This window comes from Prionailurus viverrinus, chromosome A1 (genome assembly GCF_022837055.1).
Source record: "Prionailurus viverrinus isolate Anna chromosome A1, UM_Priviv_1.0, whole genome shotgun sequence".
Classification (NCBI taxonomy): domain Eukaryota; kingdom Metazoa; phylum Chordata; class Mammalia; order Carnivora; family Felidae; genus Prionailurus; species Prionailurus viverrinus.
Genome location: NC_062561.1, coordinates 92,185,075 through 92,206,030, shown reverse-complemented (window position 1 = coordinate 92,206,030; position 20,956 = coordinate 92,185,075). Strand labels below are relative to the sequence as shown.

The 20,956-nt window shown below is 46.0% G+C and overlaps 1 protein-coding gene across 1 annotated transcript in view; it reads right to left on the bottom strand.

The window, feature by feature from the left end:
• Positions 1-20,956, bottom strand: part of COL23A1 (collagen type XXIII alpha 1 chain) — a 354,760-nt gene that overhangs the window by 318,625 nt on the left and 15,179 nt on the right. Inside the window, exon 2 of the mRNA XM_047861807.1 lies at positions 11,226-11,292. Coding sequence (XP_047717763.1) covers positions 11,226-11,292 — 67 coding nt within the window. The remainder of the gene's footprint in view (positions 1-11,225; positions 11,293-20,956) is intronic.

Here is a 20,956-nt window from a genome sequence, read left to right as displayed (position 1 = left end):
GAGCTCAGCCTAGCCAAGTCCTGGCCAGCGTTAAGCCTAAGTGAGGAAGGAGAAAAGGCCAAGTGGAGAAAACACTGGAAAGAATGTAAAGAGAGTATCAAGTTTAAAAACAAAAAGGAGGGGCGCCTGGGTGGCTCAAGTTGGTTAAGCATCGGATGCTTGGTTTTGGCTCAGGACATGATCTCACCGTTCCTGAGTTCAAGCGCCGCAGTAGGGGCTTGGGATTCTCTCTCTCTCTCTCTCTCTCTCTCTCTCTCTCCCTCTCCCTCTCCCACCCCCCCCTCCCTCCCTCCCTCCCTCCCTTCCTCTCTGCCCCATCCCCCCCCCCCCCACTCTCAAAAATAAATAAATAAACTTTAAAAAAATAAAAGGAGGCCAACATCCCTCCAAGGAGTTTTCCCACACAGGTCAAGAAACTGCCCCTGCAGGCCGCCCTGTTTGAGGACAGCGTGTAATTCAAGAAGGACAATGTCAGCTATGGAAGCTTCCTGTCTAGATTTTATTACCCTTTCCCTATAACTGCCCTCTAACAGACCTGTTATTCCACAAATCACCCAAAGATATTAATAGAAAGAGCTGAATTCCATGTGTTCCCTTACTAAAGGCTGAGTTTGTCCTCTGTTTCTGCCACCCTATCCAACACTCACGGAGGGCCTGTTACCAGCCAGCCATGCAGCCAGTGGATCGTGAAGAAAGAATATGGATCCTTCAAGGAAAAATGCCAGGAGGAGAGAGATGCTTCAGGCAGGGGACTGACACACAGGTTCCAATTGAGAAACTAAGTCATTCCATAGGGCATAGGAAGGTGATGTGATTTGAGAGATGGGTCCAGAGAGCAGGGCAGGAATCAGATGGAGAAATGCCATGACACAGGTGTGATGGTTAATTTCATGGGTCAACTTGGACGGACCATGGTGCCCAGATACATGGTCAAACATTTACTTTGGATGTTTCTATGAGGATTTTTTGGGATGAGATTAACATCCCAATAGGTGGACTTGGAGTAAAGCAGATTGCCCTCCATAATGTGGGTGGGCCTCACCCAATCAGTTGAAGGCCTGAATGGCACAAGAAGACAGAATTCCCAAACAAGAAAGATTTCTCCAGCAGACTGCCCTTGGACTTCGTCTGCAACAACTGCCCTCCAGAAAGACTGAAACAATTTAAACACTATCACTGTGATCACTGAAAACAGTATTTCCTTTTACTAGGAATTTCTGCAATTATTCACAACAGATGAATAAGTATCCATTGAAGGAAAGTGTCACCATTTGTATTTTTCATTGGGAACTCCCTGTTCCTATTCTTTACCCATCTTTCCACTACAATATTTGACTTTTCCTTATTCTTTTTTAAGAACTTTATACTTCATGACTATCAACTATACATTTATTATATATGTTGAATTGTTTTCAGGTATTTTTTTAAACTTTTTTTTTAACGTTTATTTATTTTTGAGAGACAGAGAGACAGAGAATGAGCAGGGGAGGGGCAGAGGGAGAAGGAGACACAGAATCCAAAGCAGGCTCCAGGCTCTGAGAGTCAGCACAGAGCCTGACGCAGGGCTTGAACCCACGAACTGTGAGATCATAACCTGAGTCAAAGTCAGACACTTAACCAACTGAGCCACTCAGGCGCCTCTCAGTATTTTATCTTTAAACTCTGTCAGGGTGAGATTTTCCATACAGAAAATATAAGCTCTAAGCTTAAAACTTTTCAGAAAACATTTTAAATAATGGCAAGGTTTTTCAGCCTAGACACCACCAACATTTGGGGGTGGGATCATTTTTTGTGTCGGAGGCTGTCCTGTGCCTTGTAGGATGTTTAGCAGCATCGCTGGCCTCTACCCACTAGATGCCAGTAGCATCCCCGCCACACCCCACGTTGAGACAAACGAAAAACATCTCCGAACATCGCCAAATGTTCCCTGGGGACAAAATCTTCCATTTGGTGGATTCCGACTGCTTTATGATTTCTGACTTCGGTACCATGCTTATAAACTCAACTTCCACCTCATAATTTTAAGTGACGTATTGTATTTTTGTGTTGCCCTCCACGGTTTCATTTTTCATATTTAAGTCTTCAGTTCATCTGGAGCATACTTTAGCACAAGAAATAAAGAAGCTGGAGATGATGATGATGACATTGAACTTAGCCTGGGAGAAGGCAGTGCCAACATATGAGTAGCTCCTGATACGTGGGACATTTAATATTCCTACCATACAATGTTATATGACACCTCACGTAGTGACAAGTTGCACCTGTCACCCAATAGTTGGCACAGAGTTGGCCAAGCTGAGGTCAAAACAGTTTTAGTCCTACAGCTTCAGGATTCTCAGCTATGACTAAACCAGATGGTGCTCGATACACGTTGGGTGGGTGGGTGGGTGGGCAGGCAACTGTTCCAGGAATGTGTTCGCCCATGGCTATTTTACCCTTGGAATAATCCATCACAGCCTCCAGCAAACCACCTGATTCTGGAATCTTCTGGAAAATTCCAAGGCATCTTCCATTTTAGTAGGAAAAAAAACACCAGAGTGGGTGCTTAGCTCTGTGTCTCGCTGCCCCTGGTTTGAACTTCGGTGTGCTTTGTAGTCAGTTTTTTTTTTAATATTAATTATCCATTGCTTTTCAATGCGTGTTAAATTTCTATAGAATTTAATGAATATAGTGGGCTCCCTCTGGTGGTCACAAGAAAATTTCCAAATTCCAATGGTCAGCACACAGTTAAACCCCAAGGCCTTTATTTACGGGACATGGTACATTTTGTAATTAATAGACTCAGAGTGGCTAAATGATGCCTTAAGAAAAGTCCCCTAATTATCATCCCTCAGTCATCAGTGGGTCTACTAATTGGTTCATGAAGCCACTCACTATCTAAAACCATGCCTACCATCTTCCCTTCCGAGTCCCTTGTGGGGGATTTCCCATTTTTGCTCAGGGCATCAGCCTCCCCCAGGCTTGCAGCTTCAGGCACCTTTGTCCCCACCAGTGCCATCCATCCTGTTTGTGAGCTCCGTCCACCACGTGGCCCATGCCTCCTGCAGCTGTTGCCCACCATCAATTCTCACAGCCCCCATTCAAGTTCTCATGACCTCTCCTCCACAGAGGTCACCCAGCCGTCACTCACCATCCCTCCTCCACGTGCCCAGCACCATTCCAGGCTCAGTGGACACAGCAGGGAACAAGACAAAGACCATCCCCACCCACCTACCCTGAGCACCCTCTCCGGGGGCTTCTCTGCTAGAACTGAATCTGCCTCCGGCCCTTACTCCGTGCTGTTTTGAGTCCTCTTAACGCTGAACTCTAAAGCAGATTCCTTCAACTGTGTCATCTGTGGAATAACACCCACAACCGTCCATCCCCAAGACCTGCCCTTACTGCCCACTGCCACCTTCCAACCAAACACAGTTCCCTGCTATTCCAGGGGCTCCCCTGGAGTCGCCTCTGCTCAGAATGATGGGATCAGGAAATGTGCCCCCTGTCCCAGCTGGCTGAGATGCCAAGCAGTCTTCAAAATCCTGCCCGGCTATCATCTTCCCACTGCCCAGGTCCTCCTGATCTGAGGCAATATCTCCCTTCTTTTTATGTCTGTAAGACTTTTCTTTTTTGTTAAATTTTTTTTTTAATTTTTTTTCAACGTTTTTTATTTATTTTTGGGACAGAGAGAGACAGAGCATGAACAGGGGAGGGGCAGAGAGAGAGGGAGACACAGAATCGGAAACAGGCTCCAGGCTCTGAGCCATCAGCCCAGAGCCCGATGCAGGGCTCGAACTCACGGACTGCGAGATCGTGACCTGGCTGAAGTCGGACGCTTAACCGACTGCGCCACCCAGGCGCCCCTTGTTAAATTTTTTTAAAAGTTTATTTATTTTAAGAGAGCAAAAGAGAGAGAGTGAGCAGGGGAGGGGCAGAGAGAGAAGGAGAGAGAGAATCCCAAGGAGGCTCCTCACTGTCACTGCAGAGCCCGACATGGGCCTCGAGCCCACAAACTGTGAGATCATGACCTGAGCCAAAACCAAGAGTTGGACACTCAACCGACTGAGGCACCCTATGTGAGACTTTTCTGTTCAGGCTCTTCCCATTCTTAATAGAGTAAGGTTCCTGTATCTGTCCCATGACCTCCAGTGACAGGCTCTGCAATTCCTGGCACAGTCTCTGTCAATATCACCCACAGGAAGAGCACAAAAGAGGGATAAGGAGAAATGAATGAAAGAAGGAACAAATATCAAGGCATAATGAACTGGGGACCAGAGACCACACTCCAGAGTATTCCAGCCAACAAATAAGCAAACAAGATCAGACACCCAAATTATCTCCTTCAACTCTGTGCAGTCTTACACAGTAGGATAACTGCCATCAAGTGACCTTTGTATACCATAAATTCCAGTCAAGTAGGATTTCACAGGTTAAAAAAAAAAAAAGTCATTATTTAAAAAATTCTCTGAATAAATAATCCAAAGGGGAATCACCATTTCTTGCTTCAGAGTACCAAGAAAGGGTATATACCTGGGGGCACCTGGGTGGTTCAGTCAGTTGAGCATCTGACTCTTGATCTTGGCTCAGGTCATGATCTCACGGTTTGTGGGATCAAGCCCCACATCGGGCTCTGCGCTGGCAGCATGGAGCCTGCTTGGGATTCTCTCCCTCCCTCTCTCTTGCTCGCTCTCTCTCAAAATAAATAAATAGACACTGAAAAAAAAAGGAAAGGGTGCACTTCCTCCACTAAGCTCTTTCCTACACCAACAAACAAGCAGGCCAAACACAAGGAACTTTTAGCACTTCTGTTCTGCTCTGTAACATTTGCCATAAACTAACAGTGAAACGTATAACTTACATCATGCTCTCCCATGAGGGTTTCACTCTCCTGCTCAAACTTCCAGACACTGTCACAGAGCAGTGAGCATCTCGCTCTGATTCATCTTATCAGTGCGCATCGTTTGGAAACCACACGCGACATCTCTGGTATATGATACAAGGATACCGTGGGGCACAAAGAAGAAATGAAAGGTACTCCCACTTTTCTGCAAAGTTCCTAACAAATTTCCAGGGCAGGTGGAGCCGGGTTAGAAACCAGTGCGAAGTGTACACAGGGGCAGAGCCCCAGGCTTTGCACTGGTCCCTCTGGTTGCCGTTAGCAGTTGACAAGAGCTCATGGGCTACACACTTCCTTTTTCTTTCCGGTTCTCTCACTCCTGTGCTCTGTCGCCAGCATTTTTCACCCACGTCCCAGAAGAACATGCCAATACAGTCTGCCAAGCCTTTGTTCTTTCCCTCCAGAATATTCCCAGCCAACCTCCAGCTTCAAATCTCTCCCCATCTCTCTGGCAGCCCTGCCTGACATCAGCAAAACTCAAGAAGGCAACAGGCTGCACAGTGGGTCTAGACAGGCCTGGGGACAATGGATCTGAGTTCATGGTAACCACAAGTAACTCACTCTCAGGAAGTGAGTGCCAGGCCCTATTCTAAACAACTCACATGCATTAACTCATTCAATCCTTGCAATAATCCCGGGACATAGGTACCGTTGGAAACTTTCATTTCACAGGTGAAAAACTGAGGCACTGCTTGGATAATTACTCGTCCAAGGTCATCGAGCTAGTAAGTGACAGAACTTGAACCAGGGAGTCTGGGTCCTGAGTCTGAGCACTTTATCACCGGGCCTGGCTGACTATTGGACAAGTTCAACAGAGGGAAAGGACTGCCCTTGTGTGCCTGGAGTGGAGGCAAACCTCTGGTCACATCCAGACTCTGTCTACAGTCCCCAGCTGAGGGCCACCTGGACAGGGCTTGCCAGTTGCCCCTGCAGTGCTAATCTCTTATTTACAACCACCCAGTGAAAACCATTTTGTCTTCTTCCAGGAACAGCACCCTAATATTCCTTCTGGTAAGTACCCTTCCCCATTCTCAGACCACATGGTTCTGGCAGCGTCAACCTGCCCCCACGACTGCCTCCCCCAGGTCCAAAATGGTCATATGACCCAGAGCCAGCCGATCAAGACATCCCGTCCTCCAGGCACAGCAATAAATTCAGGCAGAGGCATCTGCCCCAAGCCCAGCAAATCAGGGTCAATTCCGGGGCTTCTTTTAAAATTTTGGTAAAATGCATATAAATCTACAATCACTGAATGGTTCAAAGTTACACAATTCCACGGCATTTATTCACATCCACCTGAATACAGCCCGACCTCTGACCTTTCCACTTCCAGTTATATGAGCTAATAAGTTTCCTTTTCTTCATTAATGTAGGATGGTTAGAACATTAGTATTCTGATGCTTGACCCAAACAGTTAATGCAATGACCTTTTGCACCACAGTGGCCCATCCCAGGACAGGTAGGATGATCAGGGGTCAGAGTCAAGATTCAAACCCAGGGCTCTCGGGCTCCAAGGTGTTGGGCACTGGCTCTGACCCAGCCCTTAGGATGACCTAGGGTCATGACTGTTCTTAGTGAAGTGGGGGCCGGTTATCCCTTCATCTGCCACAGGACAGGCTTGGGAATAACCCTGCCAGAGCCCTTCTTGCAATATTCTAGAATTGCTGCTCTGAGGGCACCCTCCCCAACAGACTGTGGGCTCCTGTCCTTCCAGCCCGACACCCCCAGATGCCGTAGCAGTAACTGGCTCATGACTAGCTTCAGTACAAGGCATCAGGAGGGCAGAGAACAGAGTGAGAAGGCCATTCTCCTCCCCTCCAATGCTTCCCTGCAGGCTGGGCTGTAAGAACACAGGACAGGAGGGGTGCCTGGGTGGCTCAGTGAGTGAAGCATCTGACTCTTGATTCCAGTTCAGGTCATGATCTCATGGTTCGTGAATTCAAGCCCCACATCGGGCTCTGTGCTGACGGTGTGGAGCCTGCTTGGGCTTCCCTCTCTCTCCCTCTGTCTCTGCCCCTCCCCAGCTTGTGCTCACTCTCTCGCTCCCTCTCAAAATAAATAAAACTTAAAAAAAAAAAAAAGACACAGGACAGGAAACCACCTAAACATCCTTGGTGGTGACTGGCCAGGCACCTCACAGGATAGCTCAACAGACGATAAGGATGCCATTGTTTAACCAAAATGATGTAGTATATGTCCTCTGATGTGCAGACTGAGTCACCATCTCAAAGAGAAACTGTGAATCAAAGAAAGCAGTACAGGGACAACAGCCTATGGTACTCTTTGTGGAAAGAAAAACAGGAGAGGAGTTACTCACTGAAATATACATAACACTACCTCAAAACCCAGGCTGCCCCATACCATAGCCACTAGTCACATGTGGCCATTTAAACTGAGTAACGATTTTAAAATTTGCTTCCTCTGTCACACTAGCCACATTGTCAAGGGCTCCACAGCCAGTAGTGGCTGCCATTTTAGCCTAGATAACAGATCATTTCCACATCACAGAAAGTTCTGCTGGGCAGCACTGCTCTAGAAAGTCAGGAAGCCTCTAGAAAGGTGACCAGGAGAACGGAGGAGGGGAATTATTCTTCATGTGTAATCTTTAGTAGTACCTGAACTTTTTTTTTTTTTTTTAATCACATCATACGTCATTTCCTACTCAAAAATAACCACTTTAGGGACACCGGGTGGCTTAGTCGGTTAAGCGTCTGACCTGGTTTCGGCTCAGGTCATGATCTCACAGTTCGTGAGTTTTGAGTCCTGCGTCAGTCCCTGGATTGACAGTGTGGAGCCTGCTTGGGATTCTCTCTCTCTCTCTCTCTCTCTCTCTCCTTCTCTCTCTGCCCCTCCCCCACTCATGCTGTCTTTGTCTCTCAAAATAAATAAATAAATACTTAAAAAAATAATAACCACTTTTAAACTTTAAGTACACGGGTAACATAAGAAAAGAGTGTTGGGTAAGTCCCCTGTGTCTGAAGCCTGGAGATCTCTGCGGAAGGAGTGCAGGAGTGTCTCTCTGGGCAGGTGAATGACAAAGAGCAGCATGGGGGAGGGGGGATCCCCAGGTAGCAGCCCCCCTTCCAGCCCCCACAGTAGGAAATTTTGACCCTCATAGCAACCTTAAAGCCCTCGGGATGATTCGCCTTCCTGTCCGCTTTCCTTTGCTAGGACTGCCCCAACAAGTCTCCACTAACTAGGTGGCTTAAAATGACAGACATTCTCCCACAGTTCTGGAGGCCAGAAGAGCAAAATCAAGGTGCCACCAGGGCCGGTTCCTTCGAGAATATTCTCCTCTGAGCACCCCTTTCCTCCAGCTCCTGGTGGCTGCGGGCAATCCTGGGCTTGTAGATGTATCCCTCTGTCCTCCGGAGAGCTCCTCTGCATGTTTCTCTGTGTCTCAAATCTCTCCCTTCTGTCGCATAAGGACACTGGTTACTGGACTTAGGGCCCACCCTAAATCCTGGATGACCTCGTTTTATAGACGAGAGGAGCAAGGCTCAGCCCCCTCCCTTGTCTGAGGTCACAGGGCACAGCCATGCCAGTCTTCTCACCACTGGGTTGGGCAAGGGGCCTGCTCCCTTCTCAGCTCCATGGCTTCCTCTTCACAATGGACAACACACGGAAAGAGATGCCCCCTCCTCTGGCCTCGCTTATCTGTTTGATCAGATCTCCCAGGATCTGACAAAGGATCACACAGTCCCCAGGCCATGAGAAGAAACGGGGGTGGGCAGTGGGCATCTGTGAATATCTCAAATCAGATGGGGACCAAAGCTACAGAGGGTGGTTTGCGTGTCCTGACTCCAAACAGCTGCGGGGCAGATCAGAGCCCTGGAGACAGGAATCAGTGAAGGCTTCCAGTGCTAGAGAAAAAGGCTTCTGTCCTTTTCGTGACAGGGAGAATGTGCCAGCTGACAGGGATTTGCATCGATGAAGGTCTCCAGGCCAAAGGGCTCCAATGAGGGGCGCCTGGGTGGCTCAGTTGGTTAAGGATCTGACTCTTGGTTTCAACTTGGGTCATGATCTCACAGTTCCTGAGTTTGAGCCCCCCATCAGGCTCTGCACTGACAGTGTGGAGCCTGCTTGGGATTCTCTCTCTCTGTCCCTCCCCTGCTCATGCATTAGGGCCTGGCCATGCTGGCCACACTGACCAAGCTGAGCACACCTCCCAGGACAGCTTGATAGCAGCCCTGAGACCCTCTGACAACAGCAGTGTAGTCCTGACCACCAGCAAGGGACCCCTCCAAGAGCAGGGTAGGTTACTGCCCTCCTCTCTGCAGGACTGGGGGGGTTATGACCAGACTTTCAGTCCCCAGGGTCTTCCTTGGGACTCTCTTGGAACTTCTCTTGGTGGTTCAGGACCCTCCAAAAGGGAGGCAGGTCACAGGATCCCTCCGGGCTCATGGGCTTTGACCTACCCTTTCTCTATGACCTCAAAAATGCCTACAGAGCCCACTACAATACTGTTATCATTTTCTGATAAAGATCTTGATTGTTAATAAGTGACAGACCAAGATTTGAACCTGGTTCAGATTTATTTAGGAGCTCCATGCCCCCTCACTGCCTCCTCTACATGTCTATCTCTATTTGGGACTTTCAAACTTAGGGTCAGCAATGCAGAGCAGGAAACCCATTCCATCGCCATCCAGGCCATACACTACAGATAGAAATAGCTCAAACAAAAATTTCTCTCCAATATGTTTTTATTCCAGTCTATGGCTAGTTCAACATTTCAAAACGCTGGCTGCAACCCACAGAACTGATTTCATATCTCACAAATGCTTTGTGACCCCAGTTTATTTATTGTTTTAATGTTCATTTATTTTTGAAAGAGAGAGAGAGACAGAACATGAACGGGGGTAAGGGCAGAAAGAGAGAGGGTGACACAGAATCTGAAGCAGGCTCCAGGCTCCCAGATGTCAGCCAGAGCCCCACTCAGGGCCCGAACCCAGGAGCCATGAGATCATGACCAGAGCCGAAGTCAGACACTTAACCGACAGAACTACCCAGGCTCCCCTACCCAGGCTCCCCGTGACTCCCAATTTAAAAAATACTTACCTACATAGCTCACGTGAATTGACATGCATACAATACTTAGAAAGAGGTGGGGTGGGGGGAATAAAAAAAAAAACCAAGAGGAATCACTCCTATTGTATGCATTTTTCAGATCATCCTAAAACTCACTTGTCTATCTGAGTATTTCCCCCCATTGAATCAAACATCTGACTTGATGATCTGTTAATGATGTCATTACTTGTCATGTCCTTTTTGCTATTAAAATGTTAGAGGTGCTATTAAAGACTAACTCAAGCTCGTCCCTAAGATCCTCTTCCACTGGGCCCTCGGAGACCAGAAATTTTCATACCAGGAGATCCACCTTTACAGAAACCCCAGGGCATCTCCCAATATGGAGATGTTAATGTTCAATGAGCTTTGTGTCTAGGCCAGCTGAAGTGGATTGGGAAATGCCAGACAGCTTGGCTAATGGAAGGAATGACAGCAAGGACAGGGGCCCCTGGGCTCAGCTCCCGTGTTTTCCACGTTGTCCGGCATGGTGGGAAATCTAAGAAGTGTTGCGATTTTCAACTCATTCACTGGTATTACACACTGTTCTACAGAGGAGAATTCTTGCCCTGAAAATACCAGGGCCAAGACAGCACACAGACTTCAATGATGGTCTGTGCCAAGCTCCCATGAGGACAACTGGAAGACCTGATAGACATCAGAATTCAGCCACACGAACTGGGAATCCACAAATCCTGGTCTTATTCACAGCCATCCTGGTTGCACCACCAAAACCCAAGATAGACATTCTTATTTGAATCATTCAGACCATCATTCCTATCTTCCCCCCTCTACCTCCACCGAAAGAAATGAAAACCAAAAAACCTACGGTCACCAGAGTACTTATTTACCCCCTCGTGTCTGAACAGAGCTGGAATCACAGTTAATACTGTGTGGATGGTCCATGCCTGTTTCTGTCTTTGAAACAGGATGGCTTTCACCTTCCCAGTACTTAAGCCTTCATCATAAGTCATTTCTTTTTTGTTTGTTTTGTTTTTTTTGTTTGTTTGTTTTCATCATAAGTCATTTCTAACAGTTCCTTAATTCCTACCCCAAGATCACCATCTTCATCAAACCAGGGCAGTTCACCCTGCTAGAATCTTTGACTAGTCATCTGGTCAGGGAAGACAGGAAGAAAGACGCCGGATGGTCCACGAGGTACAACAGACAAGACTGAAACCCATGCAAGCTCTTGACCATGTCCTCAGCAGTTTTGAGCAGACAGGAGACAGGACACCAGGCCTCTGGGAAGTCAAGGGCGCACAAGAATCAAATATCCACTTACCTGGGGGGCAGACACACTCGGTCGGCGCTTCCCGAACCGTCCGGTGCTTGACCAGTCCCTCCAACTTCTGAATTAGGGAAGAAAAGAGAGGAGAGAAAAAAAAAGACCAGCATGAGTTTGAGAGTGGAGAGGGGTAAAAGTGGAAAAATCAGCAAAAAACGATGTATTGGAAAGATCTACGTCGGCAGTGGCATTTTCGAGAACATTTATTACAAGGTAGTTAAATGCTACAGGCAGTCTGGGTATGAGAGGAGAAACGAAAATAAACATGCAACAATTATTTGGGAGTCCCTGAAAAGAAGGTGGCAGGTTTCTGCTTTGTTACATTTTTGAATACAAATCCAGAAAAGACAAAGTGACCATGCAGTCAGCATGCAGATGGGAAGGCAGAGGAGAGGGAGGCTGGGCAGGCCACACCAAAACTGGCCCTTCTAGTCCTTGGTCCACAGATCAGGCCCTGACCCAGGAAGACCCAGGTTCCCTCCCTGCAGCCCCACCCACCAGCCCCCTGGCCTCAGACCCCAGGCCCAGGCCTAATCCACCCTGATGACATCTTCCTTTCTTCTTACCAGCAGGGATCCTTGGCCTAGAAAATTTGGCTCAGCACAGTCTAACAAGAACATCTACGCATGCCCAGTCCTGTGCTAGATTTGGGTGAAGGGGAAAGAATTACCCCAGAAATAGGGTCAAACATCACAGCTCCGCTATGATGGTTTAACCGTAACCTCAGAGATCCTGATTATTGTCCCCGCCTTGCACTGAGGGGACAAGCTTAGAATAAAAAAAAAAGAAGAAGAAGAAATTAGTCCCAAAGCCCAAATCTAGGTTTAGGAAGGTGAAATGACTGGCTCATAATCCCAAAACTAGCCAAGACTTGAGTCCCAACAAGAATAAATAAAGCATTAGCCTTTCTCTAGGAAGCAAACAAAAATCTCCCTAAAGGTAAAACAAAGCAAATCCTAAACAGGTTGAGTGACAAAATGCGACACCACCGCTAAACCTGAAATGTTTGGTTTTTTAGGTTCAAACCTAAAAATGTAATCTTTCTCAATAAAAATAAATAAATAAAAATTTAAAAGCCCTTGAAAACGGTACAGCAAGCAAATACAACTGTTATTTTTTTAAGTATTTATTTACTTTTGGGAGAGTGCAAGGGAGGGGCAGAGAGGGGGGACAGAGGATCTGAACCGGGTTCTGCACTGACTAGCTGTCTGCAGCAAGCCTGATGTGGGGCTTGAACTCACGAACCTCAAGATCATATCTTGAGCCAAAGTTGGACACTCCACCGACTGAACCACCCAGGAGCCCCCAAACTGGGGTTTCTTTTTTTTACTTTTTATTTTAAAGTAATCTCTGTACCCAACGTGGGGCTCATTCATAACCCCAAGATCAAGAGTCCTGTGCCCTACCAACTGAGCCAGCTGGGCACCCCAAACGTATTTTTTAAATATGTATTTATTTTTTGAGAAAGAGACAGAGCGCGAGTGGGGGAAGGGCAGAGAGACAGGGAGACACAAAATCGGAAGCAGGCTCCAGGCTCTGAGCTGTCAGCACGGAGACCGATGTGGGGCCCGAACCCACAGACCGGAGATCATGACCTGAGGTGAAGTCAAATGCTCAACTGAGTGAGCCACCCAGGCACCCTCCCAAAACTGTTATTTCTAAAGAACTGCTTTCCAGGAGACAAGAATGACATCCCTAGTTTTGAGCCCCCGACCCACCAAGCCTGGAATTTTCAAAGGAGATGGGACTCTAGCCAAGTCCTGTCTGCCTCTGGCTGGAGCAGCCCAGGATCAGGACCCCTACAAACCTCCCCCCACCCCTCAGCCTACCAACACCGCCCCGGGCCCCCCCCCCCCCCCCCGCCCCGCCCAGCCCCGCCGGGCAGGCCGTGTTGCCCTGAGCTACTACTGCTTGCAGCGGCAAGGCAAGGACCATCCACTGTCACTGAACCAGAACTCAGAAGCCGCCTGCAGATGCGGATACTGGCGTGAGAGGGACCTCATAACTCACTGCCCCCCCACCCCCCACCCGCGCACCACATCGTACTTGCGGATACTATTACAGATTTCAAATTTTACATAGAAAAAGAATCCAGCCTTCTCGTTTAAGCCAGTCAATTTGTGTGAGACCCTCTCATCTTTTTATCATTGCTAGACAGGCTAGAAGCCATACTAATTTCCTTTTTTTAAACAAAAGCATTTAAAGCTAAAAGCCAATTCGTTTTAACAACCCGCGATCACATCTGGGCAGCTCTCCGAAAGGGAGGGAGGCTTTATCAAATACTGATAGGAAACACAATGACTTCTGAACTGCTCTTATCGTAAAATAAAAAACCAAACAGGAAACTATTGGGGGGGGGGGCGCTTTACTGTTAATGCTAGTAGATGGGGTCATAAAATACTGGGATTGAGTTTTTGTTTGATCACTTATCCTAACTCCTTTTATGCCTGTGTTTCTCTGGATTATACAGTGAATCTGCAGTTTTACCGGCTACCCTCTAGCTTACCGCACCCCCCCCCCCCTCCGCCACTCCAGGCCCCGAACTTTCTGTGGGTTTGAAATGCCACTATCAGGAACACAAAGTGAAATGTTTGAATTAGAAACCCAATCCCACAATCTTTATTTCCCTGGTTTTTTTTTCGTTCTGCATTCAAGAAAATATTCCTTTGTGTCCAGGTTTGTAAAAAAAACAAAAAAAAAAAACAAAAAAAAGATTTAAAAGCCACAACTTTTTTACATTCAATTATCTGGCAGCACCTCTAGCATCTGCAAACAATATGGTCCTGGTTTTACATATGCAAACAAGTCCTGACTCCTAAAGTAAATAAAGGATGAGTTTCTGAGAAAAAAGTCCCTGAGACTTTGGGAGCCGTTCCCTCCAAGAGTAAGGAGGAGGAAAACTTGAAGTTGCCTGGTGGGGGTGGGGGGAGGGGGGGGTGGGAGGGGGGTAGTGAGCACTGTGGAGAAAATTACTCCAGGAAAATCACGGTTCTCAGAAAAGCATTACACAGTTAGATGATAAATTTATTAATGACGTGTGGGAGCACTAGTCTGGGCCACTTGGCCAGATGTTTGATCATAGCCTCCAACGGTCGCATTTTGATGAAATATAAGTTAACATACAAAAAAAGGACAGAATGATTTATTTCTGTAAAATGATATAAATAAAGCCACAGAGACATTCCTATCCTCTTGGACAGAGGATTCCTGCTCTAGGGGATATATCTTGAAAAAATAAAAATCGGCAGGAGCAAAGAATGATACCCATGAAGTTGCAGCCCAAAACAGTGGGAGTGGTTTAGAGAAGGGTGGCAAAGCCCCTGATAAAACTGCCCTATTTTGTTTAGTATCATTATGAACACTATGTGGCAAAAAGGGGGAGAAATGTTTATGAGACCATCAATAAAAGGTCTACATCTGTACGAAAATTCAGGCACTGGGTGACAGCAGCTACCAAAATATGAACCCCCTTGGGTGTACAGAGTATGGTGATTTACTTCTTTTAGAAGCCCCTCCTGTGGGGGCGCCTGGGTGGCTCAGTCAGTTAAGCATCCAACTTCAGCTCAGGTCATGATCTCCAGGCTTGTAAGTTTGAGCCCCGCATCAGGCTATTTGGTGACAACTTTGGATCCTCTTTCTCTCTCTCTCCCCCCTCACGCTCTCTCTCTCAAAAACAAATGGAGGAGGGGCGCCTGGGTGGCTCAGTCGGTTGGTTAAGCGTCCGACTTCAGTTCAGGTCATTATCTCGCGGTCCGTGAGTTCGAGCCCCGCATCGGGCTCTGGGCTGATGGCTCAGAGCCTGGAGCCTGTTTCCAATTCTGTGTCTCCCTCTCTCTCTGCCCCTACCCCATTCATGCTCTGTCTCTCTCTGTCTCAAAAATAAATAAACGTTAAAAAAAATTAAAAAACAAATGGAGGAGATGGTATATTTGAAAGTTGTTAAGAAAATAGATCCTAAAAGTTCTCATCACAAAGAAAAAACACTTTTTTTTGTAACTATATGAGATGATGGATGTTTACCAAAGTTATGGTGGTAATCATTTCACAAACCATGTAAGTTAAGAGTCATTGTGCTATATAACCTTAAGCTTATAATATATTATATATACACCGTATATCAATTATATCTCAATAAAATTATATCTCAATGAAAAAAAATGGAGGAGGAGAAGGAGGAGAAGAAGAAGAAGAAATCCTTCCTGTGTTCTAATACCATTTTTTTAGTTAAAAAAAAAAAATTCTGGAAGTAGAGGAAGAACCAAAATGAAGCCCTACGGCCTCCCCGCAGAGGACCATTTGTGAATGACAGGTGATTCCATCCTCCCTGGGACACGAACTCCCAGGACGCAACAGAGGACCCTCTCTGTGCAGGGCACAAATCCTCTGCCCTCCTCCCGCCCCCACAGGGAAGAGCCCCTGCGTGCATTCTCACTACCACCATCAACCCAAGAGGGCAGCATTTTCTGGCCTCTGACATTTTTTTTTTTTCATGCCTTGGCATGATGACGAGGAAGATAACAAATAGCGAGCATTATTACTGAGGACACTGATTACTTGATGGGGGCCAGGCACTGTGCCCACAACTGTTATCCCGTCTAGCCCTGCCAATACCCGCCATGAGGCTGGGACTATTATTACACCCATTTACAGATGAGAAAACTGAGACCACAGGGGGCAATGTAAGCGCCAGGATGGGACCTCAATCCTGGTAGCAACCAGCTCCAATCACAAAGCAAGACAACCTCTGCTTATAAGCAATGTTCATAACTAACAACAAACAGTTGCTACCCACAGTCAGGCCTTACAAAACTAAAAGGACAGAAATCAGATCTGGGGTTGCCAAAGGTTGGAGAGCGAGGAAGGAAGTACAATGAGAAGATTGTCGGGTAACGGGACTGTTCTGTAAGGCACTGAGGTGCTGGACACATGACTCTACACATTTGTCAAAACCTTTAAGACTGTACGTCACAAAGAGTGAACTTTAATGGATGCAATTAAAAAAAAAAAAATCAACCAGGATATCAGAGAATCCCTGGATGAAATGTGGGCTGTGACAAGTGAATCCAACTATGTTAAAACTGTGTGACAGCAGCACTTGGGTGGCTCAGTCGGTTAAGTGTCTGACTCTTGATTTTGGTTCAGGTCATCATCTCGTGGTTTGTGAGTTTGAGCTCCGCGTCAGGCTCTGAACTGACATGCAGAGCCTGCTTGAGATTCTCTCTCTCTCTGCCCTCCCCTGCTTGTGCTCACACTCCCTCCCTCTCTCTCTCTCTCAAAAATAAACTAACTTTAAAAAAGCTGTATGACATAACTCACTGAAAGTGTTAGGAAAAAACATGTAGTTGACCTACATGCAAAATAGCATCTTGATCAAGAACTGTAAGGCTGGACACAAAAGGAACTGTCTGGAAATGCTGTACTCCAGTAGGCAAAGTTGGTTCTCACAGGGGTACAGGTTAGCAATTTTGAAACTACTTTACAGACATTAGCAACAAACAAGTGAGTAAATAAACTATTGGTAATGAGAGCTGGGCTGCTCGTTGTCCAAAAGAGAAGTTATAAATACACAAAGTGGGAAAGACAGAATGAACCATCTTGTGCTGAATTAATCAGAGACATCACTATGAGGTCACATCTAATGCCTACAGGAAGACACATACAGAAATATTCATAGGTATGTGTACAGAGGGGAGTGAATATGCACACATATATACTACAGATGTCTGCAGAGAAAACCTATAATCAATGACACCCTGGAAACATCAAGCACACCCAGCACCCAAATCTTGGTTTCTAAATACCATTCTCTAAGAAAAGGAACCAGGGCTCATTGGAGATATGGCTGATTCTAGGCCCAGGGCAGGAAATACACAAGATGAACCTGGAGTGCCTTGTAGTGGCAGAAAGAAAGGAGGTCCTTTTTGAAAAAAGGAAGGGAGGGAAGAGTATGTCAAAGAAACACAAAACCTACCTGAAAAGGCCCAAAATGGCCAAAGCTGGAATAATTTTGGCAACAAGATAAAAATAATGCAGTATTGGAAAGAATAAGTTAGAAACCAACCCATAAGTTATATACTGATACAAATGACTGAATAAATAGGTGGGGAGAAGAGACAACTCTTCCCTACAGAAGAATGCCCAATAATATATGTAGATACCGCCCTCTCCGAGATGTGGAGCTAAGTTCCACCCTCCTTGAGTGAGGGTTAGACTTCCTCACTTCCTAAAGGCAGAGAAAGGAAGATAGTGACTTTATAATGTAAAATCTGGCAGACACAACTTTAATCAAGTGATCAAGGTTAATGGCACCAGTGATAGGTCATGTGACATCATGGGCCCAACATGATGCCAGGACAATGGCAATCTACCTTGATACTATTCTTCCCAAGCCCGCATAACCTACTTTAATCATAAGAGTGGCCCAAACTGAAGACCATTCGACAAAATACCTGACCAGTATGTCCAAAAATTGTCAAGGTCATGAAAAACATGGAAAGACTGAGAAAATGCTATAGGTCAGGAAGACATAACAATGAAATGCAATGTGGTGCCTTGGATGGGATTCTGGAGTAGGAATGGGACATTAGAGGAAAAACTAGGGTGATCTGAAAAGAAAGTCTGTCATTCACTTTTTAAAGATGGGTAAAAAATAAATCACAAAGTCACTTAAGACCAACTAAGATACAGCTTTGTTATTTTCAATATCACATGTATTTTTTAAATTGAGGTAAAATTCACATCACATAAAATTAAGTGAACAACTTTAATTTTTTTTTTTAGTTTATTTATTTATTTTGAGAGGGGGCATTAGGAGGGGAGGGTGAGAGAGAGAAGGTGGGGGGAGAGAGAGAGAGAGAATCCTAAGCAGACTCTGCACTGTCAGCACAGAGCCAGATTTGGGGCTCGAACCTACAAACCGCCAAGATCATGATCTGAGCCGAAACCAAGAATCAGATGCTTAACTGACTGAGCCACCTGAGCACCCCCCTTTACCTATTTTTAAATCAGGTTGTCTTTTTGTTGCTGAGCGGTAAGAGTTCTTTATATTTTCTGAATACTACATCCTTAACAGATATATGATTTCCCAAATATTTTCTCATATGCCAGATCTATTATTGATCAAAATTCTAATCATCTCCAACCAAGGTATAATATGGGTATATTAAAAGCATCTTAAAAATTGGAGGTGGTGAAGCAGGCACCTGGGTGGCTCAGTCGGTTGAGTGTCCAACTTTGGCTCAGGTCATGATCTCACCTTTCATGGGTTCGAGCCCTGCATCAGGCTCTGGGCTGACAGCTCGGAGCCTGGAGCCTGCTTCGGATTCTGTGTCTCCCTCTCTCTCTCTGCCCCTCACTAGCTCATGCTCTGTCTCTCTCTCTCTCTCTCTCTCTCTCTCTCTTTCTCTGAAAAATATATAAACATTAGAAATTTTTTTAAAAAATCAAAGGTGGTGGGAATGGACTCATGGCTTCATGCTGGTCCTCACAGAGGTCTTTGTTGAAATCTTGCTAGATTAACAGTGGGATATTGTTACTAAGGAATTCGACCTGGTCCTTTTTAGTTAATAGTAATTGTATTAGTTTGCAATTGCCGTGTAACAAATTGTCACAAAATCCATGGCTTAAAACAATACACATTTACTATGCTTTCTGTGGTCAAAGGACTGAACACAGCCAAGTTTGCTTCCCTGCTCATGGTCTCTTGAGGCTGAAATCAATGCATCAGCTGGGTGTTTCTTTCTAGACGTCTGGATCCCCTTTAAAACTCATGTGGTTCCTTGTGGTCTGCAAGCCCCATTCTCTTGCTGGCTGCTGGCCAGGGGCCACTCTCAGCATCTAGAGGCCACTCAGAGTTCCTTGACTTGTGCCCCCTCCACACATGCTCTCATGCTTCAGATCCCTCTGACTTCAGGAAGGACCCAGTCCCTTCTAAGGCCTCACCTGCTTATGTCAGGCCCACCAAAGGTAAGATTTGTAATGAATTCAGCCAACTCATTGGCAACTCAAAGGAGTGATACCATCATAATCACCGGGGAGGGAATTATACAAAGTGTGTACAACAAGGGGTGGGAATCCTGAGGGCTGTCCTAGAACTCTGCCTGCTACAGTAAGTTATCACAGTTAATTTCTTACTTTGGACAAATGTGTTACAGTTATGTACATATGTAACTACATTTTTCATTTTTTCAAAAAATTTTTATTAATGTTATTCTTTTTGAGAGAGACAGTGTGAGCAGGGGAGGGACAGAGAGAGAGGAAGACACAGAATCCGAATCAGGCTCCAAGCTCTGAGCTATCAGCACAGAGCCAGACGCAGGGCTCAAACCCATGAACCATGAGATCATGACCTGAGCCGAAGTCGGATGCTTAACCGACTGAGCCACCCAGGCGCCCCTATATTTTTCTTTTATTATGTTTATTTATTTTTGAGAGAGAGAGAGAGAGCGAGTGAGCTCACAAGCAGGAGCTAGGCAGAAAGAGGGAGACAGAAGATCTGAAGCAGGCTGCATGCTGACCCCGGAGAGCCTGAAATGGGGATCGAACTCACAACCCAAGTCCAAGTCAGATGCTCAATTGACTGAGCCACCCAGGCACCCCTGTAACTATGTTTTTCTATAAATCTAGAATTATTCCAAAACATTTTAAAGGCCATATCGTGGATTTCTACTTCTAGGCAAGATACAGGAGCAATGACTATATTTATCCCCCTGCATAAAATAACACCACCAAAAACTCAAAAAAACCACAACAAATTCTGCAAATAAAATACATGAAACAGAGGTTTTGAGGATATCGATACTGAGCAGGAAAGGAGAGTGATCTCAGACAGAGAACAACTGCTCTTGCTTCCTGCCTGGGGAGAGTTTCCAGGCTGGGCACAGGGAAGAGGGAATCACACATGAAGCCTGGCAGCTATCCAAAGTTGAAGGATGGACCTGGAAGTCCAGGGATGCCAGGCAGTTGGGACTACAGAGCAGAGGACCCGAGAGAACCAGAGATCTGTGAGGTTCTTTGCGGATGTCCGTGGAGCACTGATCAGCATGTGTAGGAGGCAATGACCCGTGGCAGGGAGAAGAACCACCCAAAAAGATGCAGGGAACAGTGCCTCAGTCTTACATGGGGCAGGGAAGGGTGCCCATTCCCCCAGCCAAACTGGGAAACCCCTAATTCACACTCATAAATCACTGAGTAGAGCACCAAGGAGGGTCTTTTGCCTCAGAGATAAGGAGTAATCAACCCTAGGCTAACTGTGCTCTGGTCCCACCTCACATATCCTAAATACAAGACTCAAAGGGTCCAACTGTTTCTGAATAACTGTAACATAACAAAGCTCATGAAAATTTACAGAAATACAAAAATACTCAACCTCCAATGAGGTAAAATTCATAATGTCCAGCATACAATAAGAAATTATCAGCAGGAGGGAACACCTGGGTGGCTCAGTCAGTTTAAACATCTGACTTCGACTGAGGTCTCACAGCTCGTGGGTCTGAGAGCCACATCAGGCTCTGTGCTGACAGCTCAGAGGCTAGAGCCTGCTTCCCATTCTGTGTCTCTGGTTCTCTCTGCCCCTCTCCCATGCTTGCTCACACGCAGGTGCTCACTCTCTCTCAAAAATAAGTAAACATTTTTTAAACAAATTTTAGAAAAAGCAATTACCGGCATGAAAATAGGCCCCATAAGGGGCAGAAAAAAATTAGTTAACTGAAACGAACCCAAAACTGACA